Source organism: Thamnophis elegans, chromosome 4, assembly GCF_009769535.1.
Source record: "Thamnophis elegans isolate rThaEle1 chromosome 4, rThaEle1.pri, whole genome shotgun sequence".
NCBI classification, from domain to species: domain Eukaryota; kingdom Metazoa; phylum Chordata; class Lepidosauria; order Squamata; family Colubridae; genus Thamnophis; species Thamnophis elegans.
This window is the reverse complement of record NC_045544.1, coordinates 27,546,961-27,569,793: the sequence shown is the minus strand read 5'-3', so window position 1 is coordinate 27,569,793 and position 22,833 is coordinate 27,546,961. Positions and strand designations below refer to the sequence as shown.

The window sequence follows — 22,833 nt, the reverse complement described above, 5'->3', positions numbered from 1 at the left end:
ATTAATTGAAGCTCCAGAGCCTCTATAATAAAAAATCAGTAGAATAATTCTGGTTCACATAAAGACTTTATACTGTATGTTGGATGCATTTGTGTAACTTCACTTGACCAGGCTGCCTATTTCTTCATTTAAAATACTAGATACATATAAAACAAAAATCCAAGGAAGAAACTCTGGTCTCCTTGTCTATGGAGATTCTTAGTCATCCAGGTCATGGATGTCCCAATGATGCTTTTCAAAGGCAACTTTACTTTATTTTTCTTGAAGTCATTTTGCTTCTTATCCAAGAACTGACTGAGCTGAAGAGGCTTCTTGGATCAGAAGCAAAATGTCTTCAAGGAAAACAAAGTCCAGTTGCCTTTTGAAAAAGCATCTTTGGAATTCTGATATCATTGTTTTACTGGGATACTATGGCAGTAATTTACTCAGTCTCAGTCTCTAAGTATGTTTTTAAAGCTGTTAGTCTGATTTATCTATTTTCAGGACTGAAGCGTGTTAAAAACTGCTACTACCACCAATCATTATTCAGTTAATTAATGGAAATTCTAAAGAGATAAGTGGACTTAGAGTAAAAACATATGGTTTTATTAATCTGGTTACAAAGTACCTGGATCTTAAAACCATATTAGGCTTGATTGTGTACATTTCTTCTGCACTTGACTTACAATTGAAATATTTCATAGATTTAGTTTTGTATTCTAAAATATACCATACAGAAATAGGCAGGATCATGCTGCCTCTCCCCACCACTGCTTTGCCCTTCATAAGTTTCCTGATTTTTAGAAGCTTTGGTGACCAGTTTCAAAATCATAAGGAAGGTATGCAAATTCCTGTCATCACAAGTACAGTAAAACTTCGGTAAAGTTGACCTGCATTTCATAGATGCAAGATACAATGTACTTTTTTCCCCTTGTACAGAGTCCACCCATATTTAATGGGATAATATGTGCTAATAGATTAACATTTGCCCATTAAATCAAGGTTCAACCCAAAAACACAATTTGCATCAATTAAATCTTCCACAAATAACATAAATTCAGATTTAACAGCCATTTGAATTTAAAGGACATTCTCTTTCTTCCTTCCTAAATGGTCCATAAAATCAAGAATTAACTACATTTTAGCAATATGTGGACTGTGCAAAGACAGAGACTAATAAAAAAACATGACAAGTCTTGGGTCAGGGGCCATGGCTCCATTTTCCCAGCTTTGTTTGTTATTACTAGCATTATGTAGAGAGATCTTTGTCCTTAATTTCATTTAGAATACTTGTGTGTTTATTTGAATATCTCTTTCTCATTAATACCATACCAGTATATAAAAATAAACTTTCATAACAGCAAAATCAAGTTTGGAAGGGAGGAAATTGTTTCTTTAAAAAGCTGCCCAATTTCTTCAATTTACTGTTCACAAGTTTATAGAAATCATAACTATTATAAAGAGATAAGGGCACAGTCAATATGAATTAGCACAAAAGCATTATAGTGCAAGAACTTGATGCTAAATTGATGCTGAATTTTTCTCTGTATAGATAACAGAGAATTCCCCATGTATTCCCCAATTAAGCATAAGAAAGAAGGAAGAATTTGTGACTTTTGACAATTATTGTTGAGGAGAGAAAAAAAATAACAATTGCCAAAAAAATCACAAGGTATGACATGTTACCTGGCTATGACAAAGAGCACACAACTGACACCCAAGTAAGCCAGCAGAATATACATCCAGATATCAGGGGAGAGAGGATTCAGGAAGGAGAAGACACCCGGGTTTGTACCATTGGGCTTGTGGTACAAAATACTTATTCCGAGAGTCATAAAGGGCTTGGAAAAGTCGATGACCGTCTCTCGAATATACGTAATTGCCAGGGGTGCAACTGCAAGGTCAGCTTTCTGTTTGCAAAGGAAAATGAGAAAGAGAGAGAAAGAAAGAGAGAGAGAGAAAGAGACACAGAGAGAATAGATGGTAAGTCAAAAGCAGTGGGAAGAAGTAGGCAAACAAATTAAATAAGACTTTACATTTGGAAATCTGTCTTGGTACCAAGTATGCTGAAATTTAAAACCCTGCTTTTGTCCTTCTCCTCTTCCTACTCTGATAAAATGGTCAACATTTACAGTTACTTTTCCCTGAAGAGTTCTGAACATAAGTGTTGACAAATGAAGTTAACACTGCACAGAAAAATATATAGGAAAATATAGGTGGAATTATTTCTACTGTTTCATACTACACAAGAATTTTGATTGTTTTTTTAAATATGTTGGAAAACCATTTCAGAAATATAAGGTGTGATAAATTTATATGCTGATAGTTTTATTAAACTTAATCTTTATTCTGTTATGATTTTTCTGTCACCCCTCTTAGATATGCCTGGGTGAAGACCGTTCTATTTTGTACCTAACTAGCTAAAATCAGCCTCCCTCAGGAAGCATGCCATGTCATCTAAGATGAAACATGTAGAATATGTTAACCTTCATGCAATAATTGTTGAACATTTGGTTATTTGGGGGGAACATATTATTTGTATAGGTTAGTTTTGGCAATATATTGCTTTTATTTATTGGATAAGTACAATGTTTTGATTATATTTTTAGTATGCAATAAATTGCTTTTATTTGATTCTTTCTGAGCCTCTGATACAGCAACTCAAGGTCAAAATTGAAAAGAATAGTCCAAATCATCAGAATATTTTCAAAAACACTTCTATCAGAAATCTGTATATATGGCAAAAGTTGAAGATATATGGGAAAGCTCATGAAAATATATTTAAAAAAAATATGTAGGTTATGTTCCCAAAACATGGGTTTGAGGAAACGTAAGTAACATTGTGATAAGAAAACTAACTCAATGAACTATAAGCCAGACAGCTCAAGTTCCCTCATTTTGCACTGAAAAAGATTCTAATGTAAATATATAAAACTAGCACCAAGGGCTCAATATTTATGAATATTAATAATTTTAAAGCAAATGGATTGCAGCCCATGGCCTCTGTCTTATGCCCTTCCTTGATGGTATACTTGATGGTGGGCTGCATGATGGTGACTCGATGAGTAACAAATTTGAAATAGAAAATAGGTCCAACTTTATCCAGATTATGAAAGATTATCACAACATTTTGGTAAAGTTCTGCCATTTTCACTTTAGAATATGTCTATTTATAATTTAAAATATGATACCATCTTGATTTACATGAATGTTTTTCAGGGTCACTCATTCTCTACAAAATATAAATAACAAAGATTTTCTCTGTGTATCAGATAATATTTTTCACCAGACAGTTAATTACTTTGAATCACATCCTTGCTGACATTTTGATTTAGACCTCTGTTACCATGCACAATACTTGGCAAGTTATAATGTCTGCAGCCTCAAAATATATTTAAAAAATAGCGTCTGTTCTGACTTAATAAGCCCTCTTCTTTTAACAACAATGATGCACGTAACTCTATATAAATTGTCATTCCCTGCCTTTAAAAAAAAAAAGGAAATGAAAATATCCTGGAAATACAGGAAGGGTGAACAATCCCTTGTCCCTATAAAGCTCCCACTGCCTCATATATATTCTTTAGCAGTGGCATATTTCAGTTGCCCATCCCTGTTTTGGAGACTAGTTTCACACATCACTCTAAGCCATGGTTTTTAAATTAGCGAGCGTTGATCAAGTCGTAGTTCATAAATGAGCTCCATATTGCTCCAAAATTTAAGTATAACATTTATCTGCTCTTGCGTTCTGCCACGTTTAATGTTAAGGCTTTTAAAGAATGTATGCAATATAGACCTTTCCCAATTTACATACAGAAATGTTGGCAGAGCTTTATTGGTCCACTGCCTTATTTGTACTTAAAGTTCATCGTACAACGAGGTGATATAATGTTCTTATCTACATTATCCTAAGTCAATGTACACATATTAAAGCCTAAATACCAGAAGTAAATGCAGAGTACAGAGCCTTCTCTGTTGCAGCTCCAGCCCTCTGGAATGATCTCCCTGTCGAGATCCGGACCCTTACTACCCTCCCGGCCTTCCGCAAAGCCACCAAGTCCTGGCTGCTCCAGCTGGCCGGGGGGCCTGTGAAATATCCAGCCCCACGGAAATTGTGAATGTTGTGGTTTTGTTTTTAAAGTGTTGTCTTTGTCTAGTTTTCCCCCTTTCCCTTGTCTATTGTGAGCCGCCCAGAGTCCTTCGGGAGTGGGCGGCATACAAGACAAATCAAATCAAATCAAATCAATAATACATTCCCTAATTTGAATTTAAGTAAGATTTGACAGCTTGGCAGGCATGGAATAGTTTGAAGAGAAGCCTTGTTTTTTTTTACAAAAAAAAGTATTACTAAGGAAGTTCTGTGAACTCTAAAGGTAAAGATAAAGGTTCCCCTCGCACATGTGTGCTAGTCGTTCCCGACTCTAGGGAGTGGTGCTAATCTCCGATTCAAAGCCAAAGAGCCAGCGCTATCCGAAAACGTCTCCATGGTCATGTGGCCAGCATGACTAAACACCTAAGGTGCACGGAACGCTGTTACCTTCCCACCAAAGGTGGTTCCTATTTTTCTACTTGCATTTTTACATGCTTTCGAACTGCTAGGGTGGCAGAAGCTGGGACAAGTAGCAGGAGCTCACTCCATTACATGGTGCTAGGGATTCGAACTACCAACCTTTCTGATTGACAAGCTCAGCATCTTAGCCAGTGAGCCACTGCGACCCTTATTTTTATAATATATATTTTATATTTATTATATAATAAATATAAAATATATATACTTACTGTGTTGTTATATTTAATTTATTATATTAAAATTGGCCTGAGGTGAGATGGGTGGAAAACAAATTTAATAAATAAATTCTATGCAACTGCTAGGTTGACAGAAGCTAGGACAAGTGACGGGAGCTCACTCCGTTACATAGCACTAAAGATTCGAACCACCAAACTGCCAATCTTTCTGATCAACAAGCTCAGCATCTTAGCCACTGAGCTACCGTGTCCCTTGTGTGAGCTCTATGGGAGGTCTATTATTGACCATACCAACTATATATGGCTTCCAGGAAAAGAGAGAGTAGTTGAGTGATATTTTGCACACTATTATGATAAATATTGGAGGGTTCCCTAATATTCTAGAAGGGCATGTCCGTAGATTGGGGGGGGGGGCAAAGAACGTTTAATGTATCCATTCACCACATTTTTATTCTTAAATCCTTTGTTGATCACACTGTTCATGTTATAAACTATTCCCTGGGATGATAAATCTGGGATTTTCTTTTAAAATATAAAATACAAAGAAACAAAGCAGAAAGGAAAAAAAAATGTTGATTCAGTTAAACAAGTAAATTACCAGCAGATCATGGCATGCATATATTAAAGCTCATCAGAATGTGTAATATTTAGTTGTTCAATATGACTTGAATAAGGAAAACAAGCATTACTCTGTAATGGCTTATGCTGCAACTCTACTAATGTTTAATTGAACATCAGTGTACAGAATTAAAAGAAAACCAAATGAATGTCATCTATTCTAAATAGTTCCCCCCCCCCCCTTCGTTTTGCTGTGCAATTCTGTGTACAGGAATAAATTGCAGCTATGGAGCTTTTATTTGTTTTGCATAAAGATGTGTAAACTAATCATTTAGATGCAATTTGAAATCAGCACAGAGAGGCAAAAATAAGCCCATCTGCCTTCTAACTTGACTCTGACCCTGTACTTTGCTCAAGGCTAATGAGAAATATATAAAAATCTAAAATTATGCCCATTTTACTAGTTTAAGGAAGTTAAGTTTACTTAAACTGAAGGGAACTAAGATAAATTTATTGCATTTATTTGGTCAATATGTCAGTAAAAACCATACGCATAAAATACTAACTAAAAACCAAGATTTATATGTCCTTGGCAGAAAATACAATAATATCTTAATCCATTTGCTCTACTAATGAACACTAATCTAGAGTCAATTGACACTGCGACATTCCTTCACATGTAGGACTAAATGGAAAAACAAGTACTGAGAACAGGTCTCTACAGTCATCTCTTCCAGTTACTGGAAAAAAATGCAGGTGAAATCATTTATTCTATGAAGGTTTGGAATTGGAATTTATTCTATGATGGTTTCTGTTATGTTCATATTATTTATATTTTCATATATTTTCATATCATTCATTTGCCAGCAATGTGCATCAGTAAGTGCTTCTTTGAATTCTCATGCTATAGGCCTCAATGACAGTATCTAACCAGCATTTTTTTCACAACATTTTTGATTTTTCCAGACATCAAAAGTGCATTCAATTATTTTCACCTGCCCATTCTTTCTTTAAAAATATTTAAATTTCAGTTTCATGGTTAGTTCTTACAGCAAGGACTGCTTTACATCATCTATTATTGCATTATCGGGTTTTTTGCAGTAGAAGGTCTTCTCAAACATTTTTTTTTCCAACAGCATAATTCAAAGGCAACAATTTTCTGATGCTTCAGTTTTTATTACCATATGTTACAACTGGGAAAACCATCATCTTGACAATATGAACCTTTGTTGTCAGTATAACAAGTTCTCTAGTCAAGGTAAACCTGTGTTGCAAATTATCCAAAGGGAGTTCAGATCACTATGTAGTACACACTGCTATATCTATGAATCATGATGTCTGATTCTAGACTGAGAACCCAACATAGAGTTTCTGTGTATTCTCACTAATCAGTAATGGTAATGTCTATGGAGATTCTCAGTCACCCAGGTCATGGTTGTCCCAAAGATGCTTTTTTTACAAGAGGCAACTGGATTTTCTGGTTTTTCTTTGAGTACATTTTGTTTCTCATCAAAAAAGCTTCCTCAGCTCTGATTGGATTATGGGGAATGGAGGGATTTATACAGTTTGCAGACAGCTGGACATTTGCATTATTTTAGCCAGTCGTTAAGGTCACCTGGAGATTTATCTGTGTCATCAGGGTCATCTGAGTTGTGCACATTTGTGTGGATCAACAGCTCCAAGAAGGCTGAACACCAATTTGCACCACTCAGGCGACCCTAATAACACAGATAAACCTCCAGGTGACCTTAACAACCCACTTAAAGAATGCAAATGCCCAGCTGTCTGTAAGGAGTATAATTCCTTCCATTCCCCATCATCAAGTAAGAACTGAAGAAGCTTCTTGGATGAGAAGCAAACTGTCTTCAAAGAAAAACCAGAAAATACAGTTGCCTGCACTTGCCAAAAAAGTACCTTTGGGATAATGGAAAAGCTAATTTATTTGTATCCTGCCTTTATTATTTTCACAAACAACTCAAGGCAGCAAACATATCCAACATATCTCCCTTATCCTTTTTTACCCACCACAACTACAACAACCCTGTGATGTGAGTTGGGCTGAAGAAGGATAAGTGGCCCAAGGTCACCCAGCTTGGCTTTCATGGCTAAGGTTGGTCTTGAACTCACACTCTCTTAATTTCTAGCCTGGTACCTTAAACACTAGACCAAGAATCCCCAACCCTCAGTCCATGGACCTGCACCAGTCCATGGGATGCCAGCAACCAGGCCACGCAAACAAGTGAACTCCATCTGCAGATACAGGTACCATGCAAAACCATGTCCCCTCTGGTCCGTGGAAAAACCTTTCTCCATGCAACTAGTCCCTGGTGCCCAAAAGGTTAGGGGCTGCTGCCCTGGACCAAACTAGCTCTCTAATAACCTATTCAGAAACAGAACCCAGTTTTCTTCCTTTATATCTATTTGGGATTACAAAATAAAGGTTTAGGTTCTGTTTAGCCCACTTTCTTAACAAAGTGAATGACATTGACAATGTTAGGACTTCCATACATATCTATAAACTCAGTGATATTTCCCATTATGATCATCATTTTTATACAGCAGTAGGTTCCAGTACAATAGTTTCAATATGACTTGTTATCAAAACTGTTATAATAGCTAAAGATCTAGCTATATACTAAGAAAATATGCACAGAATAACCATATGATATGTTTGCTGCCAGTAGCTACCATAAAAATATCCATTGTTATATAAAGAAAAAAATGTTCAAATATTTTAAACATGAAACAGATTGTTTCAATTGGTAGTTTGGAGAGTTATAAATACCAAATATTTTCCTATTTTTTTAAGGGATAGCCCTAGGCTATTCCATTACAGACTGCAAAACTATTTATTCGTATCATTCTTTCAACCTGCTTTTATTATTTTTATAAATAACTCAAGGTGGCAGACAGAAAGTAACTGGCCAAAGTCACCCAGCTGGTTTCATGCCTAAGGCAGGACTACAATTAACAGTCTCCTGTTTCTGGCCTGGTCTCTTTACCACTAGACCAAATTGCCTCTTACAACTTAGTCTCTTGTAAGCATCTTAACATATGTCCCATCTCCTATTTAAGTACAGATTAGTCTAATTTCATCTATTGATAAAATGATTTGCTATTTATATAGCTACAAAATACCATTAATCTTTTTAAAAAATTCAGATTAAGCTAATTTTCAGATTTAGAAAAATATAAATAATTGAAATGTGTTTCCAAACTACTTTAATTGTTAGTGTAAAGTTATTAAAATCGTTTAGATATACAGAATAACACCATACAATGTAACTGGTCTCATGAGTCCAGAATTATCAACCATGTATTTGTGTTTTTAGTAATTCAGTAGAGGTAAGCGTTGCTGTTGTTGTTGTTTGCAGTATTCACTATTCTGCTGTACTCAATCGCATTAGAATAAGTTAATGATGTATAAAATGAGAATAAATGCAATCTTAAAAGGTTATTTTGATGTACTTCAGGTATTCTCTTACCAATACTTACTAAATAATAATGCTTAGAACTTTAATACAATGAAAGAAAAAGCTATATAAAGGAGCATTTAGATATCCATAAATCAGCATTAATGAAAAATATAAATATCTATCTAATCATTGTCTAAGAACAATGATTAAATTCACAGACTTGTAACAATTAAACAAGCAGTGGTCTGGTTGATTCATTCTTCCCCAATATTTAATTTAGTTATGGAAAGGAAGGCCAAGTCTTCAGGGATTTCCAAAGGGAAAGAGAGTGGGAGCCAGTGTCCACTCTGGTGGGAGAATACTCGAAAGGCTAGGGGCAATGGCAGAGCAATGGTCTCTTCCTGGAGTTTACCAATTGAAATTCTTTAACTGGCAGCATCTGCAATAAACCCTTCCTACCTGACCTGCATAATGGCTGATATAATGGGACAAAGATGATTCTGCAGGTAACCTGCCAGCCTGCCCTGTAGGGCTTTAAAGGTCATAATCAATGATTTGGACCCAGAAACAAACTTGTACCCAATACAGTTCATGCAGCGGAGGTGTTACATGTGCCATCCTAAGGGAGCCCAAGATTATTCTTGCAGCCACATTCTGTATCAGCTAAAGCTTTCAGATACTTTTCAAGGATAAGCCCATGTAGACCATGTTACAATAGTCCATGCAGGAAATGACTAAGGTAAGAGTGACTGTCCAGGAAGGGATATAAAAGGCATATTATACAAAGCTAAGCAAAGGCTTTCCCAGCTACAACTGCTGCCTGCTTTTTGAATCATGAGTCCTGCCCAAGAGACACCAAATTAGTGCAACAGTCAACTGTTTATGATAGTTCCAATCTTTCTTAGAGGAAATTTTCAGAAGGTGTTGGTGGCTGGTTTTTGTTAACAAATAACTACAGGCTTGCAGTGGTTTTTTGTGGGGGAATCCATCCTGACCCTCACTGCTGTTAAGGTTTATGCAGAGTTTCGGAGTTTGGCACCATCAGTATGTTTATAATGCCCAACTCATGCAGTTTCATAATAAACAATGAAGGCCAATCTAAGCAATTCTTTGCCTTGCTCAGAATTTGCATCTTCCATTCCTGTATCTACACATCCATAGGAATTGATACAAATACTTGCACACAACTCTTCTCAGTAAGGTTGGGATTTTCTTGGAATAATCTAGTCAGTAGTGACTTTGGTTCTAGCTTGCAAACTAGCCAGCCACATTATTGGCAGAACAGCAGCATATATGCATTAAAATAATTGGTTTTAAATTAATTAACATGAATTGATATAGTAAGCAAATATATTTTGGTATATTTATTTTTTTTAAAAAAAGAATTTGTATGGATAACTGCAGATCTTATAAAGTATAACAATACCTACAACTAATTTTTTTTTAAAGTTTCTTTCTATTAACATTCTATGTGCTTCAATGAAAACAGTGGGAAAGATATGCAAATGAAACCATAAACAAAGCAGCATATCAATCTAATATATAAATAGATATTGGCGCCAAAGGAACCAGTGATTCATTGACAAATGTTGAACAAAGATTTGTCAGAATGATGAAAGCATAATCACAGTTTTGTGATGCAAGTTCTACTCTTCCTGGGCATTCATGAACATAAACAAGGTCAGGGCTAGCATCATTCTGACTCCCCATATCCCACTCATGTCAAAGCGCCTGGTAGGCTCACCCTGAATTGTCCTCAAAAGTGCAAATCTTTAATCGAATTCCTGAAATTAGATTTATCCCAAACTGCATGTCTACTGTGAAATCTGAAGAAATTTATGTTTGGAAATGCAAGACAAATCTCTTCTTTCAACTGACACAGAACTTGATTGTTCAAAATAAATGTACATGATAGTAAGAGTCTTTTAAATTCCTCAGAGCACAATAATGCAACGTTAAAACAAAGCTTTGGCTTGCGTGCAGTGGGTAAAAGATACATTAGAGACTGCTTGCCATCACCAAAGTCAATCTAGTAATGGCAAAATCAATTGGCTTGTTTGAGTTATAAAAAATAGCACTGAAGATTTTAAAAAGTAAGACTCTGATACAATTGGACTATACAATGTAAAACGTTAGAGCATTCTTTTCTGATTTATTACATATCTATATAATACATTTCCTATACCCAGCCAATGGGTATCAGGGCAAGAAGAACAGGAATATCACTGCATTGGCAACTTGAACAAGATTTGTTTTTTTAAAAAAGTAGTTCCCAAAGAGAATATCTGGCACTATCATATTTATATATACCACAGTACTCCAGAATAAAAAAATAAATAAAGTGCAAATGGCTAAAAATTAACAGTTGACTCAAATGTGATCAAGAAAGAACAATGACTAATGATTTGATAAGTTAGCCTTTGGAGATATGTCTTAATAAATCTCCAAAAGCTAACATAAAATGTTTAATTTAATATAATTGATAATGGTTTCCTGTAGAGACAAAGTTCAGGCATAAAGCAATCATGCTAAAACTGATGTTAAATAATTTGTGCGGCACAACATGCAAACACAATCTGAACAGGTAGCTTTAAAGAGCTAAGACATACAGTGAAAGGAAACAATTATGCACAGCTTGAAAAATACAGTAATAAAATAAGCATTATGAAATAATTTTAAAAAGCAACTAATGTAAAGACAAAATTGAGCACAAACACTCAGATTCTGTTTCAGTTTATATTGATGTTTGAATGCCTGATGCCCATCTAACCATTTACACCATTTATGGTTAATAAGTGATATAGTTGGGCGATCTATATCAATCCATATTAAACAAACAAAAGCTAAATGGCAAGAAAATAGCTCTGAAAAAATATTCAGTAGTTATCAACATTAATGTTAGATGACACCGTTCTTTTTTATTATTTCATTCTTACGCAAAATTTTGTTTATAGACAGAAGTCGACTGCAATCTTCAGAGAATTCTATGTTTAACCTCCTCCTTGGTATAGATGATATCTGCATGCATGTTTATTATATTTTATATTTTTATATATTAAATATAAAATACATAATATTTACTGAATTGTTATATTTAATTCTTTTATCTTAAGATTGGCCTTAGGTGAGATGGGTGGCAAACAAATTTAATAAATAAATTCTATGCAATATAATTTATATTTTCAGAGTTTTAAATGTACATATTCAGGGCTTTCAAAAGTACCCTGTGGCTGATAGAAACAAAAGCTCAGCAAAGGTGTATGGACTCATCAATTTTGTGCTTCTCATTGTCCATATACTAATGCTGAGGAATAAACTAGAGCAAATGTGATTTAAAAGAAATAACACTGGGATGATTCACATGATGAGATTATATTAATGGAAGGTTGCATGTTGTTAAAGAAAAGGACAGAATTAACAGAAAAGCAGGGGGAGTCGAAATATATACGTATATATATTAAAAAGTATACATCCCTGTTAAAATAAGTGATGAGGCAAATAAAAAACAACACTGCCTCCTCCAGGGAAAGAAGAGATGTGACTAGCGGAAGAGGGGGGCATGAAACCATAATATTCATTTATGAGATGATAGCAAACAGAGATAGAGAAACAAACAAATTATGTACAAAGGGAGTTCTTTTTCAGAAAAATATTACATTTTTTCCCTTTGCATATAATAATAATTTTGTTTCTTACTATGTCTGAAACCTAATTATTTTACTCGATAGGTCCTAATCCTATCTCAATAGCTCTATTATCTATAACATTACCCTATCGTCTCTATGGTTTCTATTATTTCACTGTAGCTCTATAGTCTTCTATTTTGTACTGTGCAATTTTTGTTTTGTAGTCCTTTCATCTATAATCTGCAACTGTGCGTTTTTCTGCTGTGGTTCCTGTGCTGTGGAATCTTCTGCTTCTCCCTCCCACCCAAATGTGGGGATGACCTCATTGCTTCTCGACTTCCAAGAGGCCCTCAAGACCTGTTGTGCCAATCAGCCAGGGATCCCCAAGAGATGGGTGAACTAGTGAGCTGGCACCATTAGTTTTAACATTCCTTCCTCTATTATTCTTGTTTTATCTGCTTCTGGATAATTTAAATGTTTTTTTTTATATATTTGTTCTTTCAGTTTTGCTGTACACCACCCAAATCCTTTTGCTTGTAACATCTATATAAATTAGATAAATAAATAATAAAACTTTACAATAGCTTATATAATAGCATTCAAAACTTTGGTTTGCTAGTCTGGTCTATTTCAAGAGGCTGACAATAATTGAGCCACTTCTAAATGTTATCTGACAGCTCTGTTATTTTTAGGGTATTTTTTAATGCTTCAGGCCCTTTGGTTTAGGCGACAGTATCTGCTTTTTGTTTAGGCAACGGTTTCTCCATCAAGGTCATCATTCTTATTCTCTATACCATTCCTATCCGTTCTTTGGCTTCTTTTTTTTCAAAACTCCCTCCCCCCAAAATATTAAGCCGAACTATTATAAGGACCGCACAGCAGAGAAGATGCAACAATGCAAATTGAAAATTTGAAGAAGAAATGAAAATTCCAAGAAGAAATTCTCCCCCAAAAAGGAAAAGACTAAAACAAAAAATTGTTTATGAACAATCTGAAATGAAATGCAATAGATGTGAAATGGAAATGGAAAGGGGGGCATATCATAGCCTATAGCACAAACTCGCAGCATCATGATACATCATATGTGATGTATCGTGACCTTTTTTTCCCTTTGCGGAGCTGGAGTGGGTATGGCCTATGCATGATGCATCTGGCCTGCGAGACATCAGTTTGACTCCATTGGTCTATAGAGATTGGTTGATTGGTTGATATGAGTTCAGCAAAGTTTTAGGATACTGAGGAGGGGGAAAGGAAGAATATCAAACTAATAAATTAACAATTAAATATTATGCATACAATTGGTTGACATAGAAAATTGTTTAACATTGTATCCAAACTAAGACATCTAAAGAATTTAAAATTAATGCAACATAACGGTGGTGATAGTACTGCTGGTTAAAGTTCAAGATCCTTTCCTATCAAACATGATTCTTGCTGACTCCGTAGATACATCTACGTAATTTTCATGGCAGTAATACAGAAGTATTTTAATATGGCTGTTTTCTGAGATGTTCCTGCCCTATATTTTTATATATTAGTATTTCTTAACAGTTCTCCAGCCAAGTACAAAATAAATTAACTCTTCTTAGCTTCTCCAGATCAGCTAAAATATCTCATTTCTACCACTTGGTATGACTTGGTATGACAATGGTGGGCTAGATTAGAACAAATATGCTTAAGGCTGATGACTGATAAAGAAGTGGTTCCAAGAGAAAACAGCCAAGCTCAAAGAGCACCAAGGACCTCATCTTCCAAAAGAAATTAGTTATTCTAGATGGCATTGCTTTCCCTTCAAGGGAATTCTTCTAGAGAATTTGCTATTAAAAACTTAAGAAGCTTTTGGGAACAATTTCAATTTTTTATCAACTGCAACTTTTCCTGGGCAGAGCAGGACTTACCACAGCATTTTATATACTGGTAACCCCAGGGATGAATTACTGTAATATACTCCACATGGCACTTTGCTTGAGAATTTGTTTTACAGATTGCAGTTACTATAGAGTCCTCTAGCTAGGTTAGTCATTGGAGTTCCTTAGAATGCACATACATTAGCTATGCTGAAGACTTCTCTGGCTATTGATCAGCTGTACAACTGTTGGTGCTGATTTATAAATGGCTCAGAATTTGATTCAATAAGGAATCACCTGTTTCCATATAGAGCTATATACTTGACTTTTTGATAAGAACTATTACTGTAAATATGTGAGCATTCCTTGTAGTAATGTCTCCCTTTTAGTGCACACTTTTAATGTAGAGTAGAAAGTCTTCTACTAAAAGTATGTTGTATTACATTACACTAAATTAAATTAAAGTTATCTACTTGTGGATCGTTCTCTTCATTTTCCTCTTTACTTTTTATTGGCTTCTCTGATTGTGACTTATTAAATAACTGATGGTGTTACTGTTTTTACTGTTGTGTTATCTGTTTTTTATTTAAATATTTCTATTTTGCTGCCAAGAAAAACATGAAGGCTAAAACCATCTCTGTCAAGCTATTCTTATTTGGATTAACTTTATTTCTTTATTCCAAAGCCATGTTTTTCTGGCTCTTAGATTCATAAGAATGGAAAATGAAGAAATTTTGAATATTGGAATTCAATATTCATAATATTCCAAAGTTCAGGAAGATTCATTCAGACGGTTATTTGAAACAAAAGCGCTAAGTGAATCTAGTTCCCAATTCCTTAATCCAAAGGAGAATGGATGAACAATGGTACTGGAAGATGTTGAAAAGTGGAAGAAAATCAACTTGGTCATACCATTTCTTTCATTCAATCACAAGCTCATTAAAGAACACAAAACAGAAGTGAAAATCAACTTCATGCTGAAGTATCTACGGTAGATCTGGTTGGTAACCCACTTAACCAATTCCAGGCTATTCACCATGAATTTGATTAACACATTTAATCAGCTAGGCCTGAAATGCAAGTTAGAAGTAAACCAAAAAAATTCTGAAGTTGCTTGACACAAGAATAGGTTTCTGTTTACAATTAAGTTATTTTCACTTAATAAAATAAATGCAATGACAATTGCCGTATAAAGATATACCAAAGTGTCCTTAAGTATAATTGAAAAAAAGCTGAGGTATTAGGAATTATAATTGGTCGTTCTCAACCATGACTTATTAAAAAGAAAGTGCTGTGAGACATGACACTTGCCAAGCACAAATGCAGTTGTCAAATGTGCAAATGTTTATTTTTCTGGGCCAGCGTGGAATTAAAATCCAATGAGAATACTTTATTATCATGTTACCTGAGTCATAAAGGACATATTGCTCAACATATGGCCAGCACTATTTATGGCTTTCACAGGATCTGCCCAGGTCAGAATCAAAGCTTTACTTGGACAGGAAGTCAAGAGGAATAGAAGATGCTTAATTTGGTCCTACACAAATTAATCAGGGAAATATGTTAGATAGGAAGTGGCCTACATGATTGGTACTGTTTTACCAAAAACAGTGACAGAAACAGAATAGTTAATAATTTCTATTTTTAATTTACCACAACTACCTTTACAATGCTTGAAAACCATGACGTTTGTGCAAACCTGCATTTGTTCCTAATTACCCAGATTACCATTCCTAATACACATTTCTCCACCTATTTTCCCTATGTTATGTTATGTTATGTTATGTTATGCTATGCTATACTGTGCTATGTTATGCTATGCTCTGCCATGTTATCATTGATTACATTACATTATATTATAATGTAGTATATATAATATACATACTGTATAGTATAATAATATATGTATATATAACATACATATAATATAATACACAAATATGTGTATGGATGTATATAGTGTGTGTTTCTATTTAGGTAATGTAGGGGGGGGTGTTCATTAATTCAAAAGGATGTGTGTGTGTGTGTGTGTGTGTGTGTGTGTGTGTGTCACAGATAAGAAAAAAGACAGAGGTGATTTTTTTTAAAAAAAAAAAAGCAGAAATGGGGACAAATTGAAACAAATTGCTTGGTAGCTAGACCCAGAAGAGCTCGGGAGGCTGTATTGATAACCATCTTCATTAATCACTCCCTTGACTTAAAGCAACCACTTCAGGGTGAGATATAAATCAATTTGATTACTTGTGTAAGTGTTCACCAATGTGAGAAATTGGTTGCACAACCTACACCCTCCAGCTGAGTTGTATATATCTTTTAACTAAAGAAAGTCTTTCATTAGGAAGCAACCTAGGTTTTTTTGACTTCTGATTGTGTGAAACAGGGAAATATAAATTGTATTGTGGACAGGGGGAAGAAGGAAGGAAACAGCAAGGAGGTAGAAGAGAGACAGTCTAGAGATTAAGATATCAGGCTAGAAGGCTGGAGAGACTTCTAGTCCCATTTGAGGCATGAAAGGTGGCTGGTTTACCAGTTGTTCTCTCTCTCTCTCTCTCTCTCTGGCCAAACCACCTCAAAAGTTGGTTGCTCCTGAAGAAACAGGAGGATGAAGGTGTACTAGGTATGTTGGCCATCTTGAGTTATTTATCAAAATAATGAGTAATAAAGGCAGGATAAAAATCTAATAGATAAGTATATTATAACATACATTATAATAAGAATCTCTAAGGATTTGTACTGCTGTTTGTGTGCACTGAAAGATGCATGTGTGCCCATGCACACATAAATGCTTATACTATAATATACCTATATGCAAAACTTTTAAAAAATATTTTAAAATAAATTTTCCCCAAGAGTATTAATTTTAGCTATTACTATTCTTAAATAAATTTGTATATTTTCCAGTTTATATTCTTTAGTTTGTTATTATTTCCAAAGTTGCTTTTTAAAAGGCAAGTAGACTTTCTTGGTGTTTTCCTTGAAAATGTTTCATTTCTTATTCAAGCAGCTTCTTCAGTTCTATTCATTTCCAAAGCTACTGAGGTAGGCAGTGATGGTATTCAAAAAATTTAACAACCGGTTCTCTGCCCTAAGGATTTCTTCCAACAACCAATTCACCAAACTGCTCAGAAAGTTAACAACTGGTTCTCTCAAAGTGGGGCGAACTGGCTGAAACCCACCACTGGATGTAGAAACTTCTTTTGATGTTGTGATGTATAGTATGCTGAAGTTATTATTTTATATCCTACCTTTATATTTTATAAAAATATAAAGGTGGGATATAAATAAATCAATAAATGTTATGCTGTTCTAATTTCCAATCCCTCCCACAGTTTTAACTATAAAGGTTATCATTTAGAATTATTTAAATCTTTTATGATTTAAATAAGAGAGACAGGATGGCATTTTTTAGAGTTAGAATTAATTTCTGAAAGTAGCTTGCAATTATTACTGTCTAAAAGCCATATTAGAATATGTATGTAGGCATTTGGGAGCTAAATGCTAAAGCAGGTTATTCTTGCTTGTAGCTTTCAAACAAAAAAAGAAGACATACTGTTTTTGATGTTTGACCTTTGAAAAGAAATCATTTGTACTATTTTTGCTACAGAAAATGTGGACAAAATTATAATTTATATTTTAGTACAGCTTCTCTCACTTTCAGTCCGTTCAGATATGTGATTCAGCTTATCTCAAATTCAGCCAACATTTCAAATCAAACACAGTTTATATAACTTAAATATTCTATTAATTCTCTTTGGTAATATACTATAGTTTAAAATTAAGAATCCAAGATAATAGGTTTGACAGGAGACTATATCCATGTGTGTGCGTGTGCGTGCATGCGTGCATGCATGCACGTGCACATGGGCGCACACATCCGTGCGCACACCTACACACAAGTGAATCTAAGGAATAACTGGATTGAGAATTGAAAAAGAGGTCTCAAATGGTCTAATGAGACTGGAAAGCCTCTAAGGAAATAATTGATTGCCCCATCAAAATAATAAGGTTGACAATTCCATTATTTCCAATGAAAAGTATCTATTTGAATGACAGAACCACTTCATTTTTTATTGTTGTATTAAATAGCAAAGGCTCTAAGAATTCTTCTTTTATTACCTGTTATATGTTTTTGATCAGATGCCTTGCTATTGAGGGTTTTTCTAAAGCAAATGTAAATCTGACAAAACACAAAAAAAGCTGAAGACAATTACCTAATTTTCATAGGGGCTAAATTTTGTTTCCAGGAAACCAGATTCAATTGGTACCACCTAGTGAGAGAATATGTTTTAAAAGCAATGAAGTGAAGGGATGCCTGACTTACTCGATTTTAAACAATTGCTTGTAATGATATCTGTTTTGACTCACATTGAATTACCCTGCTGTTTCATTATACACTGATATTTCTGTCTAATCTAAAATTTCATATATGATATTTTAAATGGAGGGAGCAGGACACTTCTCAGAACATGCTAATGAAAAGCACTACCATACATTATAAAGTGTCTATATATAAAGATACCTCTTGGAAACAGAAGAAAGTATAATATGAAAAAAGGGCCTTGTTCCTAAAGTTCCTGAAGTACACAATCATGCACACTTAACTATTCAAGCACTTTAATTTACAAATGAGTTCCCCAAAAGGGTTAATACAAATGTAAAAGGCCAAATGAAAATATTGTGGTAGCTAGGCAAAGAAACAGAGAAACTGAAGGGTCTTACTAGAAAGGCTTTGAATGATCAAACTTAACATTGGATTGGAAAAGGACTTGTTTCTACAGGGATATTACCATTACCTGTCCACCATCAATAGCATAAGAGAATCAGCCCCAGACAAACCTCTAACCATTATCTCAGTATGTCAATATATTTATATGAGGAAAATTTCAATTAACTTTAAAAATGAAAACTACACATATTGCTACCACCTGCCTTCCATCGAGAACCTATATACTGCATAAATCAAAAAGAGGGCTGTGAAAATATCTACAGACCTGTCACATCCTGGATATAAATTGTTTCAACTTCTACTCTCAAAACAACACTATAGGGCACTGCACACCAGAACAACTAGACACAAGTACAGTTTTTTCCCCAAATGCCATCACTCTGCTTAACAACTAATCCCCACAACACTATCAAATTATCTACTAAGATTGTATTACTATTCTTCTTATCTTCCTTCCTAGTACCTATCTCTTTCCATTTATGACTATAACCATGTTGTTTGTATCTTTAAAATTTATATTGTTTTGTTTCCTAGTATAATTTGATTGCTTATTGGTAACCTATGACTATCACTAAGTGTTGTATCTTATGATTCTTGATGAATATACTCTATTTTATTTTTCTTTATGTACACTGAGAGCATATGCACCAAAGACAAATTCCTTGTGTGTCCAATCACACTTGGCCAAAAAAGAATTCTATTCTTTATAAGATCGATATATACAGGTATGATGACACAACAATGTTAATGTGATGATTGAAAGCTGTTATAGATGGAAAAACCAATAAAAATATATAAAAAAGAATTCTATTCTATTGTTGACACATGATAGTGTTGTTTCTGGATTGTAGTATCCCACATTGTGGAAGAACAAACATCAAATGCCTAGTTCCATAAAATTCTCCAACAAATAAAGAAGGATACTACAACTTTAATTTTCTGTACACAGCTCTGTGTATAGAAATAAAGATGTCTGTAGCTAAAAAGACAGATATTGGTACCAGGATGAAAACACCTGATTCATCCCATCCACCATAACACAATGTTAGGTAAAAAATGACAGATCATATAAAATAATACTTTTTATTCTAGGAAAGCTTGCACAAATTGCTTGTTGAATAATTATGGAGTCAAAGTGAGAACTTAAGTTTAGTTCCTAAAGATGAATTCTAAAGTAACTTACATGATCAATTAGTTCTCGAACCATGCCATTCCATTGTCCACTACCATCATCCCGGGCTCCATATTTCCCATCTTCCACCAATCTAATTTCATAGGTAAATCCAAGAAACGTTGATAGTTCCCTAAGGAGATCGATACAATATCCCTCAAATCTATCATTCCCGTATAAAGGTTTATCAGATTTCTTGAACATCACATATGGCTCTTCCTGAAAAAGAATATAAATAGAGAGGAAATAAAATGCAATGATTATTTTTTAACAGACAAATGTTTACAAATCATGAAAATTCAAAAGATTTTCCCTAATACAAGAGTATGTACAAAACTCTTGTTTTGAAACCACTAAAAATACTCTGTCCTTTGCAAAGCTATGGGCACCGAATACAATACAATACAATAGCAGAGTTGGAAGGGACCTGGGAGGTCTTCTAGTCTAACCTATGCAGGAAACCCTATACCGTTTCAGACAAATGGCTATCCAACATCTTCTTAAACACTTCCAGTGTTGGGGCATTCACAACTTCTGGAAGCAAATTGTTCCACTGATTAATTGTTCTAACTGTCAGGAAATTTCTCTTCGGTTCTAAGTTGCTTTTCTCCTTGATTAGTTTCCACCCATTGCTTCTTGTTCTACCCTCAGAAGTTATGCTGAATACTATCTTTATTGAGAGACAACTTACTTTTGATTAATTCAATTATTACTAAGGAATTATAGCTTTTATAGTTGAATCTGAATCCAGTTTGGCAACTGTGATTATATAATTAAAAATAGCAATGAAACATTATAATTGCCTGGAAATAAAAACTATATATGGATGGATGTATACCTAGATGACTGAGAATCTCCATAGACCAAAAAACTATATAAGATTTACATGTTTCAAAATGTAGACTGATAATAAGAAATGTAATCCAGTGATTTTATGGGTGAGTCTTTCATCATGGACATGAATAAGAAGTAGGCAATGAGCAGAATTCTCAGATTTCACCACAACTAACCTCCATTCAGTTATAACTCATGCACTATCCAAAGATACTCTGGTTTCAGATCCAGCTAGTGTTATGAAAGATCATCAGAAACCCTAGAGAGATACTGAAACGGCCTATATAGATACAGTATGATACACTATAAACAGCTTTCCTTTCCCCTATCAAATCATAAATTAAGAATCAGGCTAAATATGGTGGTTAGGTGCAATTGAGACTCGTGTGAAGCTGATCATCTCTGTCAATATCCAATTGTGACCACTTTGTAAAACATAATAAACTGCCAGATATTTAAAATACATGGAATTTCAAACATTCCCAACAACTGACAGAACATTGGTAATTATTGGACAGGGACTATAATATAAAACAAATGCAAAACATTTACTAATTCTAATGTTTACTCATATTCCAGGACCTGTTTCTTGAAAGTAAGAAAATGGAAACAATGGAGAATATCTTTCATTTCAATAAAAACAATCAGAAACTATCTTTCACAGAATTATGCTAAACAATTATGAAAAATAGTGGACCAATATAATAGATTCCCATAATGGGAACATAGTTGATCAAAACATACCAACATGAAATGCCAACTGATTTCTCCCCAGGTTTTCTCTGGAAGGAATAAAATAGGTCAACAACTTCCTTCAGTACAGCTGACTCTTACTCTGCAAAGAAGACTACTATGATATGCATCAGTTAAGCCAGTGGTCCCCAACCTTTGTGGTTTGGCAGCCTGGCTGGGGGAAGGGAGAGGGGAACGAAGTCTGCATGAGTGGTGGGCCGGTGCGCACATATGTGCAGATCAATTCACATGAGTGGTGAGCTGGTGCGCTTGCACAAGCATGCACACTTCAACTTGCACAAGTTGAGTTCAACTTGCTCAAATTGAGATGCACAAGCATGCCAGCCAACCACTTGTGTGAGTCAAGCTAAACACATGCATGCCAGCCCACAATTCACATAGCCTGATTACAAATAAGTAGTGAGCCCAGAGGTTGAGGATCCCTGAGTTAAGCAATATCCATGTGTTTGTTTTATGGCATCTAAGGTTTGCTCTCCTTTATAAGTCTCAAATCAGCAAATAATATAAAACAATTACACTCTAAGCTTTAGAAATTTATAAAATGCAGCTGTGGGAAGAACAACATTGTCTCTTTTTGTGGCTTCTCTTGCTAGTGTTTCAGTTTGACATTGCTCATGAGCTTTAAATCCCGCTGATTTCTAATACTCTAATAATATAAACTATATTTTCAACAAGAATATATTGGGAGAAAATCATTTCAGGAAAAGGAATTAAAGATTCTTAAAAAGTTGCATGTGGCCTAATACAAGATAACTTGCCTGTGCCAGGACAAATATTATATTTTTGAGATGAAATAATAGGCTAGGAAAGTTTCATATTACAACACCTTTCAGAGTTGTAGCAAAGAAAATTATTTAGACTTGTTCATCTTGTCAGCACAGACAGTATAGTTCAGCAGAGTCCCTAAGAGACTAGACACAATCAAAGATACACCTGGAATTGTATGTCTGACCAATTTTCTTGAAGAAGTTATTAGAGCCCCAGAAACCATTCTAGAATTACTGCAAAAACATTCTGTCAAAAAAAAAAGTACAGAACTGATGGCAAGTTTTACCTGTAAAGCTACCATAGCCTTCAAAAAGAAGCATATTTTAATTGAAAGCATATGCAGCTTGCGTTCCAAAGGAGAATGATATATAATGTTTGTTCTTATTCCAGTTTTGAAGAATTGTATACATTT

General features: G+C 34.6%; 1 protein-coding gene across 2 annotated transcripts in view; it reads right to left on the bottom strand.

The window, feature by feature from the left end:
• Nucleotides 1-22,833, bottom strand: part of GRIK2 (glutamate ionotropic receptor kainate type subunit 2) — a 515,180-nt gene that overhangs the window by 173,753 nt on the left and 318,594 nt on the right. For both annotated transcript variants that reach the window (XM_032215939.1, XM_032215938.1), the window contains exons 10-11: nucleotides 20,079-20,285; nucleotides 1,666-1,889 (exon numbers count right to left, since the gene is read on the bottom strand). In XM_032215939.1, coding sequence (XP_032071830.1) covers nucleotides 1,666-1,889; nucleotides 20,079-20,285 — 431 coding nt within the window. The remainder of the gene's footprint in view (nucleotides 1-1,665; nucleotides 1,890-20,078; nucleotides 20,286-22,833) is intronic.